At 41.7% G+C, this 17,013-nt stretch overlaps 1 protein-coding gene across 17 annotated transcripts in view; it reads right to left on the bottom strand.

The window, feature by feature from the left end:
• The window catches only part of celf5a (cugbp, Elav-like family member 5a), a 189,221-nt gene that overhangs the window by 15,992 nt on the left and 156,216 nt on the right, over nt 1-17,013 (bottom strand). For 5 of the 17 annotated variants that reach the window (XM_051375527.1, XM_051375517.1, XM_051375515.1 and 2 more), the window contains 4 exons: nt 16,516-16,662; nt 9,674-9,839; nt 1,222-1,437; nt 797-889 (listed from right to left, as the gene is read on the bottom strand). In XM_051375527.1, the coding sequence (XP_051231487.1) occupies nt 797-889; nt 1,222-1,437; nt 9,674-9,839; nt 16,516-16,662 (622 nt within the window). The remainder of the gene's footprint in view (nt 1-796; nt 890-1,221; nt 1,438-9,673; nt 9,840-16,515; nt 16,663-17,013) is intronic. The other 12 variants (XM_051375522.1, XM_051375528.1, XM_051375529.1 and 9 more) reach the window with 6 other exon arrangements.

Raw genomic sequence — 17,013 nt, 5'->3', positions numbered from 1 at the left:
TTCTCCAACTTGCAACTATCTATCATGTGATGTGCTGCTTCTTTGGCAGCTGCCATTTGCTCCTTATTTTATTTCTTTCCCTATTTTATTATTTATTTATTTTTCAAGAAAACAAACCTGGCATTCTATCATACTTTTCACACCTATGTTATGTTTTTTCTAAAATTGAAAATTGAAGACATGACAAACACCAAAATAACTAATATTACTAATTCACTGTAAATTGCACAACTTCAGTGCGACCTGAATTAGTTATTAATTTGTAAACCTGCAGCAGGTGTGAGTGGAAATCTTTCACACTATGACTTACTTCATCTTCAAGTAAGATGCAACAATTTCTATGTAACTACTACTCTTTACATTTTCATTAGTTTTATTTCTTCCATCTGGGTTGCAGTGCCACTGTTCTCACAGCTGGGGATTATATTATACAAGCTTTAATTATTACTAAAAAGAATGGGCCTTTGTAAACAATATACAACCTATTTTTAAGATGTACAGTATAATGTAGTCTGATTAAAATTGTTCCATCATCCTCATGCTTTATATATCTATTACCTAAGATGAGATGTCTGTTCTCTCAGCTGTTCCACTCTATTTATCTATTACAGAGAATGAGATGTGTACAGTATTGAAGTAATATTCTTCTCTCAACCTCACATTCTTCATATATGTATTACACAGAATGAGGTGTGTACAGTGCTAAAGTAATATTGGTCTCTCATGCTTGTCTTCTTTATGTGTCTATTACACGGGATGAGATGTGTGAAGTGTAAAAGTAATAATGTTCTCTCACCCTCACCTTCTCTCTGCTGCTGCTGCTGGATGACCTGGGGTGGTTGGGGCAGTGTCTGGCCAATGGGAGTCAGCGTGGTGGCTGGGTAGATCGCTGCAGAGAGGTAGAGAGAGGGAGAGAGAAATGACAGAGAAAGGGTGTAAAAGAGAGAGAGAGGAGCATAAAACTGGGGATCCCATGGAGAATGATGTCAAGGATGCTTAAGGTCGATCACAGCATATAACAAGTATAACATGTGTAACCAAAGGCTCTCTGATGTTATGTTCTAAGGCACTGTCCTATGCTATCTGAATACATACAGCCTCACACTCATACTGTAGTTACCTTGCAGTAATTGTCCCCTAGCTGCTACACATTTAGCATTTACGGCATACTGTAAAATCTGAGAAATACAGCATGGTAAACAAAGCATTCCTGTCTCACACCTGTGTATTGCTGTACTCCAGTGAAGGCTTGCTGGAGAGTGTCAGCAGCGGTGGGGCTCTGGGTGGAGTAGGGCGGCAGGCCGTTGGTGTACAAAGTCTCCACAGCAGGGTGTCCGTTTGGCTGATGAGGGATGCCGGTGAATCCGTTGACGATGGGCGTGACGATGCTGGGCACGGCAGAGGTGGTGATGTTGGCTGGTGGAGAACTGAGGCCTGCTGGGAAAATGGTTTACTGTTACTGGATCGTGAGTACTCTATCTACATACATTGCTCTACATAGACATAGACATGCTTTCCTATTGTGTGCACAGAGTAGGCACTCGCAAGAACCCCAGCACAAGCAAGACCCACAAACACACACACACACACACACACACACACACACACACACACACACACACACACACACACACTTGCACAAGCTCGTGACTATGAGCTACACTGCATCTCCTCTCTAATGCAAGGACACGGGCGCGACGTGAGTCTGTCACATATCCTCCGTTTGTCGTGACACATCCTGCAGGATAGCTGGGAAGTCAACCTGTGAAAAATGAGCCTGTCCGTAGTGTTTGTGCGATACCCTGCTGGCTCCTACTGCTCAAGATGATGAAACCACTATGCAACTTCTGAGAGAAAAAAAGAACAGAAAAAAGGAAAAAGATCTAGACTAAATAGCAGGAGATTACAGAGGGAGATCTGCTTGAACGAGCAGGTAGCAAAAACACAAAGATGCCTCTCACTTTTTTACATCATAAAAAAAAACAAAATAACAACAGTTGGCAGTTTGACAAATGGGCGGGTCATAACATATATGGTACACGCCTGAAAGGCAGCTGCAGGATGGTTCATGAGTGGAATTGAAATTGGATGCTAGCTGTCCTCTCTCATTCAATGCATTTTAAAAGGACCCTCCTTTGGAAAGTGTTTCCAATTATGCCGGGAACATCAAAGTACCCATTTTGAGCAGAATCTCACTGTGTGATGGTCCCTCTAAAAGGGCTGCTCCGTGGCAAAGCATCCAAGCTCGTTGAAGTACAGCTCCCCTGAGGACCACCTCTCAATCTGGAAACCCTCGTCGCGATTGGACAGAAAGCCCAGGTTGTCACGGAAACCCTCTAGCATGCCATATCCCCACAATCTGGTGCCTGAGTAAAGATCCTCCTGTGAGAGGTGGTCCAGATAGGGTAAACAATCACATCCAGTATACACATAACATGCGCTGAGGTTTATGCTAATAAATTGTAAATATGCTGTACATCACACGCTGAAACCAACCCACCACTGAGTAATATTATCTACATATCCATATGGAATTGCTTTTCTTATTCTTTACCTACATTTTATTTTATTTACCTCCTCTCCTCTCCTTTCCTTATCCCTCTCCTCTCCTTTACTTCTCCCTCTCCTCTCCACGCCTCAGCATTTAAGTCATGAGGAGGCTGACAGTCAGGCAGGCAACTGCAGTGACCTGGGGAATTGCCCGGGTCCAGTGAGAGCTGTTGTGTCTTTTGCACTGGTTTCCTTTTTTTTTTAAGCCTCCCCACGATTGCTTGTTTCCTGCGGAGCTGTGATGAATTAGACTGCAGCTTCAGCCCATTCTCCTACCAGGACCCAGGAGACTGCCGCTCCTATTCTGAGGGCTAGAGACAGCTAGTCTGCTCAGGCCACACGCACTCTACTGTACCGCCAGATAATGCACCCTCTCCATCATCAGGCAAATTCATTTTCCAAGGCTTAGCAGTGCTGTGGGAGTGTGCGTCTATGTATGTGTAGCAGTTGTAGTGATAGTAGAAGTACCAGTGGTAGTAGTAGGTGGTAGTGTGGACCCCTTACATGCAATTACATACGCTCTAAGGTCAGCAGTTGGACATGAAATCTGTTGTAAAGGAGAACACATGATAGAAGTAAGAGATCGGGGGCCACCAAGTTCAGTCAGGTTATCATGCTGGAAATATCACGGCACAGAATAAGCATAAGAATCATAAGTGTAATAAAGACAGCATTGATACTGTAGTGAGGCGAAGCTCAGAAACATTTATACACAATAACTAAGTTAAACTGAATGGTATAAAATATTACAGTAGCTGGGTTATTCATGTATTGGATAACAAAATGGGGTTATGATATAAGGAAACGACAATAAGCAACACCATGCCCAATAAAACAATGATAACATGCCATTCATGTAGCCTAGTCGTCATCTTTATCATCACTGTCACAATGACACAATATCCAACATGAGCAGACCCTGAGAATGTTCTCCTCAGCTGAAATGGGCAAGTATTTCCTACCATCCTGAACTAGAAAATAACAAGACATTTTCATTTTATAGCTCAGTGGACATTCAGTTCTTGCATTGTGGGAAATTGTATTCATAGCCTGTTTATAATGCACACACAAGAATGCAGATATACATGTGTGTGCTGTGTCTATTGGGCTGTAATAATGACATGTTGTTTCCCATTCTGGCACGGGTGAATACGAAGCTATGGGAGAGCAGATTACATATTCTACACAGCTCTTAACTATCACTTCTCTTATTCTCTTATTACTGCAAGAGGTATACACTGCTTAACAGTATTTATATGTGTATGTCAAATACACTATATTTATGTCATGGAAGCAGAATTCATATTCATATTCTTGCAGGCTGTTTCTTAGAGGGGAAAACTGTTGATTTGCTCCTTGTGATGATTGCTTCATGAAATAAGTCCTCACATGTGACAGAAGTATTTATTATGCTAATTACACATCAACAAGGAATGCTATACCCATACTGGAGAGTGCAGTCATTACCAGCACAAGGACTGTCTTTCGCTGGAGCAAGAAATAAGCACTCAAAACAGATGCTTTCATCTAACCGATTTAAAATGTGATGTATTAAGACTCAAAGTCTGGTCCTTAAAGTTTGAATAATACATCTGAATGTGAAGGGCACCTTTTCTACAAACCAGTGGGTATACCAAGAAAAACATACTGACTTTGAATACTGCAAGTCAGATTACTAATTCATATTTGTGAAGCAAATAAAATGTGAAAGCACTTGCAAATGAATGTGTTTTATATTATTTTAGATATTTGACTGCACATCAAAATATAATTTTAAATATGACTAAGGCATAGTATGTTCTGCTTACCAATAATGTAATTCATAACTGCTTGTAGGAGTCCCTCTTCTACTTGAAGGTCCTGAAAACATATTTTTTTCAATAAGCTTCTTACTATGAGTGATGGACTCATGAATACACACATTTCTGCCATAGGAATCTGATGACAGTTGGTGGTTTGTCAGGTTGTCAGTCCTGATGCTGTAGTTTAGCTGAGTTTTTTTTTTTTTACTGTTAAACTCAATAAATAATATCTGTTTTTACTTTGTTTTTGCTTGTTTAGTAATGATTCAATGAGAAACATTTAAGTCAAGTCAAGTTTTCAGAAAAGTTTTAATTAAACACTTATTGCCATTAAAACAACAATCGATGTGCACTACAGCCGTACTCCATGATTTCGAGGGATTTCTGCTTGGGTAAATTAGCATTGGTGCCTTATTTAATTATTTAAATCTCATGTATCATCTTCACTTGTTAATGTTTGTGAGAATACACTTGTATGCTGATGATGTAACTCTGTACAGCCATGTCAGGCAGCCTCTTGCTAAAGTGGAAGCTAGCCTTAACACATGAATAGATAAAAAAAACTTTGGGATGCAAATAAAAACACATTTGAACCATTAAAATACAAATTCCACAATGTTCTTGACAACACTGAAGAATTCCATCAAAGCTGGAACCACACCTCAATGATGTCCACCTAGCACTGTCTGGTGAAGAGCTCAGCCTTCTGTCAGGAACAATGAATGAATGAAATTCCAAACACCTAATCATAATCTACATCAGGGCAGGTCTGAAGATGGTAGCATTGAAGAGAGTTGCAGCTAAACTGCACATATAGAGTCAATCCACAATCTATAAAGTAGTATAGAGTCTTTTCCATGTACAATAGTCACCTTAATAATAGACAAAAGCCATAAAAAAGTATTGGAGTAAACAAAGCCACTACGTGTTGTCCCTGCTGATAAAGTCTTGCCTGAGATGCACACCAACCACTGGATCTTCAAACTATGCTCCCTGCACCACAGGCACTGCACCACTCACCTATCCACAGCCAAACTACACCACGCTCTCCACCTTCCAGCCTCCAGGAGGCTCACCTCTGGTCAAATGTGGAATAGCCTCCCTGAGTGTATTGGACAGATGAAGACAATGGTATCCAAGCCTTTATGGGCAGAGTATACACACCCCTAAAATACATATTATTTCAAGTGACATTAACAATAATTATAAGATATCTATTTGTCTTTAGCTAATTTTAAAGGGGACAACATGAATCATTAACCTTCAGTATTAAATACAACATAGGGCAATATACTGAATACTAATAGGTCTCTAACACTGCCACTCTAGAGGCTAATGTACATGTATTTGTGTGTGACTTTCAGATCCCAGAGTAAACTAGTAGTGAAGCTCTGCTGCTGGCGTGAGGCTCATTTTTGCTTGTAAATAACAGCACTGGTTTCGACCAAGAGCTGTGGCTATGCTCTCTGAAAGTACCCAGCAACAGGGATACCTTTTCTGTCACTGTTCACTTTCACGCCTGGGATTTGGTATGATTCTGATGCAATAGGCCTGATTCAAACTGAAACCTTCTGTGTAAGTGGACATGTTTCTAAGTTGATATCTTTGCCCTTGAAGATAAAATTATTGTAAAAGTAATGTTTGGAAGAGTAAAGAGAGCAACTACAGTGACTACATGTTCAGTCTGAGATGGAGAGGTCACACCATCAATTAAGACACACAGGTGTTCATTTCCCCAGCTGTTTCATCTGGCTCTGAACAGAACTGTGTTGTTCCAAATAGCTTGGATATGATATGTCATTCATAGCAGCAAATCTTTAGGGTTTGGCATTGATGCAGTGTTGTTGTTTGTTTTATTTTTTAGCAAGTTAACGTCCAACCTTACCTGCCCTCAGCACTTGTTTGTATTAGAATTGGTCATTAAATATAAAATGTCTGCATGTATGTGTGTGTCGTGGAGAACAGGTGCACATATTGAGAGAGATCACTATGTCAAACAGCTCATTAGTTTCATGGTGTTTGTCACCATGGAAGTGCTCTGCATTAATGGTGTAACCATGCTCGAATCCAGCGGGGGTGTTGTGGCACATCCAGCCTGCCTGTGAGTGGGTTGTCTCTGGCTGTGGAGCATCTGCAGTATATTTTGTGTAATATGTACTTGTGCATGTACATCTTCAGTGTAGAGCAGCACTATGCAACAGAACATTAGAGTGACTTTGATTACACACTTCTCACATCCTAACAAAGCATGCTTGACACGACGTTCCTCACCACATATACCCAGCAGGATCCGCATCTCTCTCAATTTCTCCCTTCCTCTCCTCCCTCACCCTCTTTATCTCCCTGTCTCTCTCTTCCTGTTACTCCAGCTCTGCCTCTCTCTCCCTTGTTTTGTTTAACTTTTATTTCTTCTGCAGTGCTCAGGGAGCGGCACCTGGTGAACATTATTTTCAAAAAGCATCATCATGCATCATTGTAAGGATACATGCTCTAATCAGCTGAACCATCTGGCAAACGGCTTATGCACCATCAAGCTTAAATGCTTTGCATCTGTTGATCAAATGGATGTCTCATTGTTTTCAGAGTAACACCCTTAACCTCTGAGCCTCTTTGTACTTTGGCTTGCTGTCACAAACAAGATTTTTTATGCTGGAGAGGTTATACTTATCATTTAAATAAAAGATTAATGTCACACATTTACCTCAAGACCAGGCAGCGTTTTTCGTTTATTAGGCTACTATTGGAACTTAATGTTAATGCAGAGTGGTGTGTGTAATTTAGAAAGGCAGTAGTCTAGCCATCAGTTGGCAATTGCTCTCATTTTGGAAGGAAATGGGACATTAACCTTTCTACCTTTTATACATTTGACATAGCTGCCAAATGCCAGAATTTATAGATTTGTTTAGCGCTCTAATTTGGTTGATGAGACAACTTAATGCATAAATTACACCTCTGTTGAAGCACAGAAGCACTCTGCTCCCAGACCCTAAAAACAGATTCTGATATTAAAATGAATTATTCCACTGACTCGTGGCAGACATCCTACAGTCTCTCAGTAGTGTCAGTCTCTTGGCCTACTTATACAGACAGCCTTGCCAGTAATGTTATGTATTCCTTCAATGAACTCTAAATAAGTCATAGCCACAAGTGTGAAAAGGGAGAGAGAAAATAGCTGTGTATACCAAAGCAGCAAGCTAGACTACAACTCCTGCAGCTGCTGGCAGACACACTCAAATTAATGAATGAAGAAAGGGGAAATAAAACATTTCATATTCATGATGAGCCTTGAAAATTCACCAAAGCCATGCTTTCTCTCAACTATTAATAATATATTACATTCAATAATAAAAGGTAATCAGTCGACCGTAGCTGATAGAGAAGTGTGTCCGAAAGCAGATAAATGGCACCACTTCATACACACACAACTCACAAACTTAGAGGCACTCAGTTCTCTTCCTTTCACCCTCCTCTGTCTCTGTTTCAGAAGGACAAACATAGTTTTTCTTTGCCTACGCCAAGCTGTTAGCTCCTGGCGTTGCCAACTGATATGAAACTGATTTAAATTTTCCTATACAGAAGTAGTTTTGTTTGGCTGATACATAGTATATAAAAAGCAATATTTTCTTTGGAGTAAGGCACTGATTTTGGTTTGTGAGAGGCTACAGTTCAATAGAGACACAAAAGCAGCAAACAATACAATCAACACACACACACACACACACACACAAACAGAGTTCCTTGCAATACAGTTGCACTATCTTTCATCAGCACTATTGTGTTGCAAAATACAGGTATGCATGCAGAACACAAAGTTCTGAATTGCCATACTGTCAGTGCTTTACCCATCAAAATAAGCGGCTTCTCAGCAAGACTGAGCTCCGCTTTTAATCACTGTCTCTGATTGATTATGCCCGCCCAAAAGTGCACATTTTGCACTGAAAACATCACCGTGAATATTTGACAAATGGGTCTCCTCTCTAGATATATTGCCTGATGTTGAAAATTATTGCAGATGTACTGTACACATACAGCATGTGTGTCCACTGGCATGTTCCATCATCTCACACTGTGTCCATTTGGCTTGAGGTGGAGACATGCGTGACTAATAAGCATCCTGTAGCATTGATTTCCACCCCTGGTCTGCTGTCTGTCCTGTTTATTTTAATTCAAGGGGCTGTTGTGAATTACTATAAGTAAAAGAGAACTGAACAGTACAATAAAACTGTCCTTTCCTCGTGTTTTTTGTTTGTGGATGCAGAAGTGAACAGAATACCAATTTAAGAGAATATTTTTATTCCCCACAAGAACCACAGTGCAGAGAGAATTTGATATTATGGAGTAAGTTTGTAAGAAGCTGGGTTCCTATGATGGCTATAAAGAAAATCTAAAATAGGCCCTGTTGCACTGATGGCGGTTCTCTCTCTCAGACTGATTGGTTTAAAGTTACCAAAGTCATCACCTTAAAAACTCAATACTGCAGTGTTGACAAAGTAGGTGAGCGAGGCACAACAAAGACTTGGATACTGTATTATTTATTTCGGCTCATGCTTTTGTTGAGCAGAGAATCTTGAAGTTTCCTCTGTCTCAAGGAAAATGAAGCACTGCTGAATAAGCAAATGTTATGCAGTGGGTAGGTATTTCAAAGTCCTTCCTTTTCCTCTGTAATGTATCTGCATAGGAGGTGTTTGTTATGGAAAACAAAACCAACTGCATGCAGATCATGCACAAGTGCTTCAAAGCACAAGGTCAAAATACTACAGGGAAATTAGCGTCTTATCTGTAAACTTACTTATTGATATTCCTTATTCTGCTGCTACTATCCCCAAATAACATAAACATGCAAATCCCATTGAACATATTTTTTTATATTAGTCCCTCTTTCTCTCCAGTGGAATAATTTTGGATTACCAGTAAGCAGGCACCCTTTCTCATGGCCTTGCTGCAGCTCTAGTTTTTTTTATTTTCACGCTGTGCAAACAGGCACACACACACACACACATACTCACACACAAATATTCATACAGACATTATCAAAAACACAAGTTGACCTACAACAACCCCACTGTACTGTACGTGTACAAGTACACACACCCACGCAAAACCTACACACACTAACAGTAAGACATTAACACAGGCATAAAAGGGACCCTGCTCGTTGCATCATCCTAAATCCACAAACACACACATACAGAGCCACACACACAATACACACACACACACACACACACACACACACACACACACACACACACACACACACACATACACATATACACAGAAACACACTCACAAGAGGAAAGGGAATAAAACTAATTGCTCACCCAGGGTTTGATGAAACTCACCCGACACCGGGGTCATAGGGGTGGGTGGGAGGCTGTTGATGTTGAGCGCCCCCATCTGGTGGATCTGTGTGGCGGGGAAAGCCACGCTAGGCGTGAGGTAACCTCCGTGGCTTGCTGCCATGATGGCTGCCTGCTGCTGCATGAGCTAAAGAAGAGGGACACGGAGAGATGGGTAGAAGGAAAGGAGGGTTGGATGGGGTGTGTGCAAGAGAGCAGGAGGGAGAACGGGGTGCGAAAGAGGTGAGGGGAGGACAGATGGTTAATGAAAAATATAGTAAGTTGGGAAGGAGTCAGACAAAGACGGGAGAAGGCGAGCGAGAGAGCAGGAAACATAGCAAGGGTAGAACAGAGGGAGGGATGTATGTTGAGGTTGATGGATGGATAGTGCATGGGAAGTACAGAGAAAGTAGAGCGGAATAAAAGAAAGGGAAGAAAAAAGAAGCCTGTCAACCTATGTTTAGTGAATCTGTCTATCCTCCCAGCAGGAAGCCTGTCACCAGCTGCAGAAACGATTTAATAGCTGTCTGTTGGGCTCATACAAATCAAGGCATTGACATGTGCACATTATCTCTGTGCACAGGGAACAGGCAAAGTTTGTAGAAGTGTTGCGATGCTTTTTCCTCACAATTGTCAAACTTCACAATACTCTGTTTGGCTGTATAGAAATCCTACAGACGGCTCACACTCTTTCCCCTGGACTTAGCTCTATTTTTTCTGATGTATTTCTAATGACTGTTGCTTGTAGCCTGACACACATCCAGAGTTCAGAGTTTGCTTTGTTATATAATTTATTTGTAAACCTCCACTAGGCCTGTGTCTGGGCTGGTGTTAAAAAAAAGGTGGCATTTTGCAAACAGATTACATTCAGCGTTGGAACACAGTCTTTGCCACTGAAAAGTTGCTGTAGAGACCTTCTTCTTGTTAAACAACATTATGTGTTGGTAGGTAGAACTGCACTCTGTGTTGAGGTGTCACTAAATCCAGACCCTGAGTCATTAAAGCAATATTTTTAAAGCAGGCGTAGCTAGCAACTCAGATTCCCGAGCATGTTAGTAATACAGTATCTTAGTCAGAAAATTGCAGTGACAGTCGATTTTCACCCAACGGACAATCCCACAAAGAGATACAATCAATAGCCTTTTATTCACTCTGCGTTTCTACTTAGCATCAACTGAAAAGTGAGAGCTGAAACTATTTTCGATCAAATGCAGCCCACAGAGTGTTTATTCATATGCACAGGATATGCTCACATGCATCGTTGCCCTGCACTGCACTCACACACACACATACACACACACACACACACACACACACACACACACACACACACACACACACACACACACATATGCACAACATGCATGAAAAGCGACAGAGACTATTTGAGTTTCCGCACTCAGCTTAAATTCTCCTTGTGCAAACCACATGCTGAATGCCTAATTCAGAAGAAAAACCATCATTGTACAATGGCTTTTGCAGCTTTTGAACCATTGGGTTTATCTAGGGAATAAACCATCTTTTGCAGGCTATCGAGCCACGCAGACCGTTGTGGTATAGAAATACAAACATAGCTGGACCAACCTCTTACCCTTGTCTTTGCGTCTGTTTAATACTGCATAGCTTCTATGTGTCAGGGGAGCTGCTGATGGCCATGGCCTGAGTATGACTCGTATAAGCAGAAATCAAACTCCTCTGCCGCTGGCACTAATGCTAATGACGATGTTGTGAGACAGTGGAGGTATAGAATGCCACTCTGCTTGCATTTGCATGGGGACCCTGCGACGGAAAACCCAATTATTTTCCCTCAGTGCCCCTGTCAGGTAACCTGAAAGCGGCTGTCCCGCTGTAGAATGCCCAGCACTGGCATCTCATCCATTAACCACATGCCTTGCCACTGCTATCTATTAACGCCTTTTGTCATTTGCATAATTTCAATGTGACAAATGGGGATCATCCATTCTTTTCCAAATAAGATGAATTAAGCCTTTAAGGGGGCATAGCTGCAAAAGACAGCAAGGGAACAAGAAACTAAACAAAAGCAATGACATAGAAACAAACAAAGAGGTCTAAAGGATCTGGGGCTTCCTTGCTTTGGCAATGCTGTGACTGCCCCCCCTATTAGGATGTGAATAGGGTTGGACTTCAGGATGAAGGGTCTGACTGGGGTGGTATTACAGAATAAACACTGTCACACTACTCAGAGTTTTTTTTTTTTGTCTTTTCATGGGCTCCTCGCTGCTTTCAGAGAGGACTGGGGACTTAGGGCTGATTCTAAAGGGCTTGCAGCCTATTCATTGTGGGCCCGGTGGACTTATACAAGCTACAGGCCTGAATGGAGTAATAATGGAGTGGAAGTGAATACTCACGACTCTAGAATACTAGACTCTCTCCCAATGCATGTCTTAGATAATGCAATATTTAATGTCATCTGTCAGATTGTCATGGATAACAACTCTGGCATTCATTGATGCTTCGTTCCAAATTAAAATGCAGCAAATTGGAAACCCAAGCATGTAATTATGCTGGAATGCAGTGGTTAATACAAACGGGCTCGGATAAAAAAATAAAATAAAGAGCAGAAAGCAGAGTGGTTATGTTGACCGAGATATTTAAAGTCATTCCATTTCACTTTTCATATGTATATCCTTTTTTCTTCTTTTTCAAAATTTCAAAGGCATTATATTCAAAATCCAATCCCGTTTCTTTATTTATGCACTACCCAGTAGATAACAAATGTCTCTGGCAGAGAATGAGCAGAACTGAGTCTTCATCATCACAGACACAACCTTTTCTACTTCCTCTTGAAAAGAAAGGAGGGAAGAAAAGGCAGACAGAAACAAGGGGGACAAAAGAGAAGCGCGGAAGATGAAAGGGAGCAAAGAAAGTTGCCCGGGCTCTAGCAGCATTCATTTAGTGTCAGACATCTGCTTTTTTATTGCAACCTGATGGCATTACTCTCCCCTGGTGCCAGCAGGCAATCACCTCTTTATCACATGGCAATTATCTCAGTAGCGCTGCTCTGTGACTCGCTGACTCTCAGCACTGTCACATGTGACCCCTTATAGCCCAACCAGCCGGGAACGGAGGGAGACGGGGGAGAGAGACAGAGACAAAGAGAGGAAAGAGGGAGAGAGAGAGGGTGAAAAAATGAGAGAGAGAGGGAGACAGTAGGTCAATGAGGTGAACTAAAAGACTGAAGACAGAAAACTGAAGCTCAAGGGCCCCATTTGTTACCCCAATGCTAGCAGGCTACATTTCCACAGTAAGATTTTAATAGGTTTTTTCATCTGATGCACTTTGTTATGTGTGTACATGTGTGTGCGCAGAGCTAGTCCTCCCAAGTATAATAGAGCTAAACCAGGTCACACACGTTTGTGTGTGTATGTGTTCAGGCAGTTTACAGCACAGCCAAATGATGCAGTAATCTGTTACCATCATTTCTCATGTGTGCTGTGTTGCAAAAGGCTCTGGGTGTGAGTCCCTCCAACAGGGGGAGATGTTTCCTAATGTGAGTTTACAGTCATCATCCTCCCTCTCATATCCACCCACACATTGTCACTATTAGCACCAAGTTAAACCATTTTCTTCCTCTCATTTATCTATCTCACACTCAGTCTAATGCATCTTTTAGGGAGGCAAGGGGGGGGGCACAGTGCTGGAGGTGCCCTTAAATCTAAAACTTGTCTCTTGTCCTCTGACACAGTATGCAGTCCTGAAGAGACCAAGGGAAGAGCTAAAATGGCTGTCTTCACAAAGAGACGCGGCTTCAGAAGACGGAGGAAGAAAAGTGACTTGAATCCAATCTAATTGTGTACAAATATGATGTTTGTGTCTTGAAGGGGAAATACAAAAGGTAATAAAAGCTGGTTTTATTACTTGCATTCAGCGATTCATGGGAGAACTATTATCACTCACTACTAACACTGGAATGAAACATGGGATCTCACTCTGTCGCTCTCCTTCGGCTTGTGTTTTATGAAATCACCTTTTTGCAAATAGGATGTCTCCTGTCAGAGCACACCAGTGTCTGTGTCTATCGTGAAAATGGCACATTTCTCATTTTTGGCATATGTTGTCAGTGTTGTACCCCTCCAATTTGTGTTCAGAGCCCCCTCCTTCTCCTGGTTTGACTAAAATCCAATTTACTGGCTGTCAGCTCAACTCTATAATCCTATCCACTGCTGTAGTGGAGAGGTAGCTCTTTGAATTTACCATTTACTGTACTCCCTGGTTATAGCTATATATACCATCTCTCCCCACGTCTGTATTCTATACTGTGCCACCTCCTCTTCTCTTGGCCAGTGTACATGGAGAGTGGGCGAACATGTAGTGTGTCTTTGGAGATAAAGTCCTTTTTCTGTCACTGCAGGTTTTTCGTCTTGGGGGAATATGTGTAGTTTATCTTGCCGTAAAGAAACATTCATCGTATCACTTCAGCACATTCCCGGTGGCTACAGGGGAATCAAGACGGCACACCATGTGCATGCAGCCAGCACCAGTGACTGTAATGTAATCACAACCACTATACAAGCTGGACACCCACACTGAAGATAACTAATATTTCCCTTTATTACACATTATTACGTTCCTAGCAGTCCGAACCAGTATTTAGATTCATTAAATAAGTCTTTAGTGAGATATGAAAACAAGAGCCTCGCTGACTGCCTCTTGTGGACTCATTACTTTATCAAAAGTTGGGGGGGGCGGGTGCGCGCTTTATCTCCAAGGTTGCTTTGCCTCAGAGTTTCGACTTGCTTTATTTTGCTAAATTCATTATATGCAGGTACATGGCATCCACAGCCTCTGTGATTCATAATAGTAATACAAGGAAAATTTCACCTTCGCTAACATCATTCATGCCGTATAATCTTTGTGTCGAGAAACCACATACGTGCAATCTCTCTGTTAGATTTAATGGTAATTGATTCTCTCTAATGCTGAAGTATCCCCGGTGCCCTTGTTACTTTCACTTGGAACTCAATTTCCTAGCATCATCCTGCTCTTTGTCATATTATATGTGTGTATCAGAGAGAGGAGAGAGGGAGAGGGAAAGAAAGAGAATTTGCTGCGCAGTAAGTGTGTACACTCTTGTGTGCGTCTGTATGAGTCGACACGGGTCTCTGCCACAGTAAATAAGAGTCATGGCCAACCTGAGCAGGGCACAATGGTCTCCCCGCAGACCGCCACTGCCTCCACCACCCCTTAAACATTTGCATTTCTCCACATTTCCTGGGAAAGGGCTGCATTTCATGAATGGTAATGAAGGTGGGAGTTTTACTGGAGAGAGCACAAGAGATGGCCTTGCAATTACTCTGGGATGGTCAATTTGCACATTTCACACTGGGTCCCGTGGCTGTGATGTGAAAATGAAGGAAATGGATAAGCCCCCAAGACCTGGCTAACGTCAACAATTAATGCTCGCATTTAGGAAAAGCAAAAAAATATATGAATTTGACATTCAAATAACTACAGGAAAAAATGAATTTGTGTTCCTTCTTCTTTGTAAACAAATACTCTGTGGATGTTTATGTGTATTTATGCAGTGTGTGGTGACAGAGGCCCTGGTTTTTATCTCAGCGCTGGATGGAAAGCTCTTCTTAAATTCATTTTAGACAGCTTCAAGTAGATTGTATGTGTGTGCATGCGGGTGCACGTGTGTGTGCTCTGCCTCAGCAGGGAAGAAGAAAGTTTGTGTGCAGATAAGTTGCCCATGGAATATTCTGAGTCAACTGTGGCCCCTGAAGCATCTCATGGGCCCAGAGGGAGGGACAGTGGGAGGGAGAGGGGAAGGGTAGAGAAGCAGTGTGATAGAGGGTAGAGGGGGCGCATGGTGAGAGGGGCTGCATAGGCTGTCTGAACTCATCAAAGAGCCGCGGGTCTGCTGTGTGTGTATGGTGCCATGCCCTAAGGGGGGTACGGTGGGTGGGGGTAGGAGGGCAGAGGGAAGCTGATGAAGGGGTTGGAGGGTACAAGCTAACTAAATGTGTGTGAGCCTACGTGCTGTGGGTAGTGAACGCCTGAATGTAATAACATAGCAGATCTGCTTGAGAGCAGGAGAGGACGAAGAAGTGATGATAGTTTGGCAAGCTGATTTTCACTTCAGACAATGTCTACCAAGTAGGGGGAAAAAAAAGTCCCTCTGTGTTCGGAAATTACTAGAGAAGATATGAACTTCAGATTTCAGTGGCAAATGTGTTAAAATATCTTATGTTTATTTGGACCAAATTACAGCAAAGCTAAAGGCAAAATGTTACATTGTATGTCCCATGTGGTCCCACTTCAGCAATACACTAAACTATCTGAAGAGGATTACAGGTCAAACAAAAATTATGTTTACTAATTGTACTAACTGTACTAATTTGCAAATATAGTGACAGCATCACTTGCTGCAGTCACAACAACAACAACAGAAAGTTAATAGCCACTAAGTGGCACATTTTAATGTGATCATTTAAGTGACTCTGATTATATATGTTTTGTAATTACATTTTGTAGAAAACAAGACAATCGTGGTAGAAGTTAGCACAGCCCATTGTTAGTATAAAAATACAATTTCAGCATGATTGACAGCTTCAAGGACTTTATAGAGGAGGATAAGTTAGCAGTATCCAAACATCTGAACAGTATCAGATTCAATGAATAAAGATTAGGATCGTTTCTTACATCTATTATAATTTCATTCCCACAGATATCAACTGCATAGTATACTGTATGTAATCAGCCAGTACATATGAGGATGGAAGAATTAAATGTTAAATTAAATGAATCAAATTTCCATTTGAGTTGTTCTGTATTTGCCACATGTGTCTTTTCCAACTCACCGCATGTGCGTAAGAGCTGTAGGTGCTGAAGGGAAGGGCGATGGCTGGGTTAAATATGCCAAACTGTCCAACCATCTGCTGCATACGTCTGATGGTGCGCTCCTTGTCTGTGTCGGCGAACTTGACCACCAAGCTGGAGGAAGCACCCTGATGGGGTAGAGAGAACAGAACATTAGAGGCAAAAGAGCATGGATACTTAACCCTGCTTTTCTGTAGGCACCTTTAACACCAACACTCAGTCAGTCAGTCAGTCAGTCAGTCAGTCAACATTAGGATTAAAGTCTTACAGCATCTCATCTCCAAGAAGACTTTGAGGAATAATTTGCTCATGTGACTGTTGATTGTAATGATTTACTGCATAGTAAAAAAGGATCAGTGTGTAGGATTTATTAGCCTCTAGCGATGAAGTCGCAGATTGCAACTAACTGAACACCACGCGTATCTGTATTTGACAACCTGGGAATGAGTGTGTAGGAGAAACTACGTTGGCCACACAAA

Source organism: Dicentrarchus labrax, unplaced genomic scaffold (genome assembly GCF_905237075.1).
Source record: "Dicentrarchus labrax unplaced genomic scaffold, dlabrax2021, whole genome shotgun sequence".
Taxonomy (NCBI): Eukaryota; Metazoa; Chordata; class Actinopteri; family Moronidae; genus Dicentrarchus; species Dicentrarchus labrax.
Note: the sequence above shows the minus strand (reverse complement) of the source record. Positions and strands in the feature narration are given on the sequence as shown.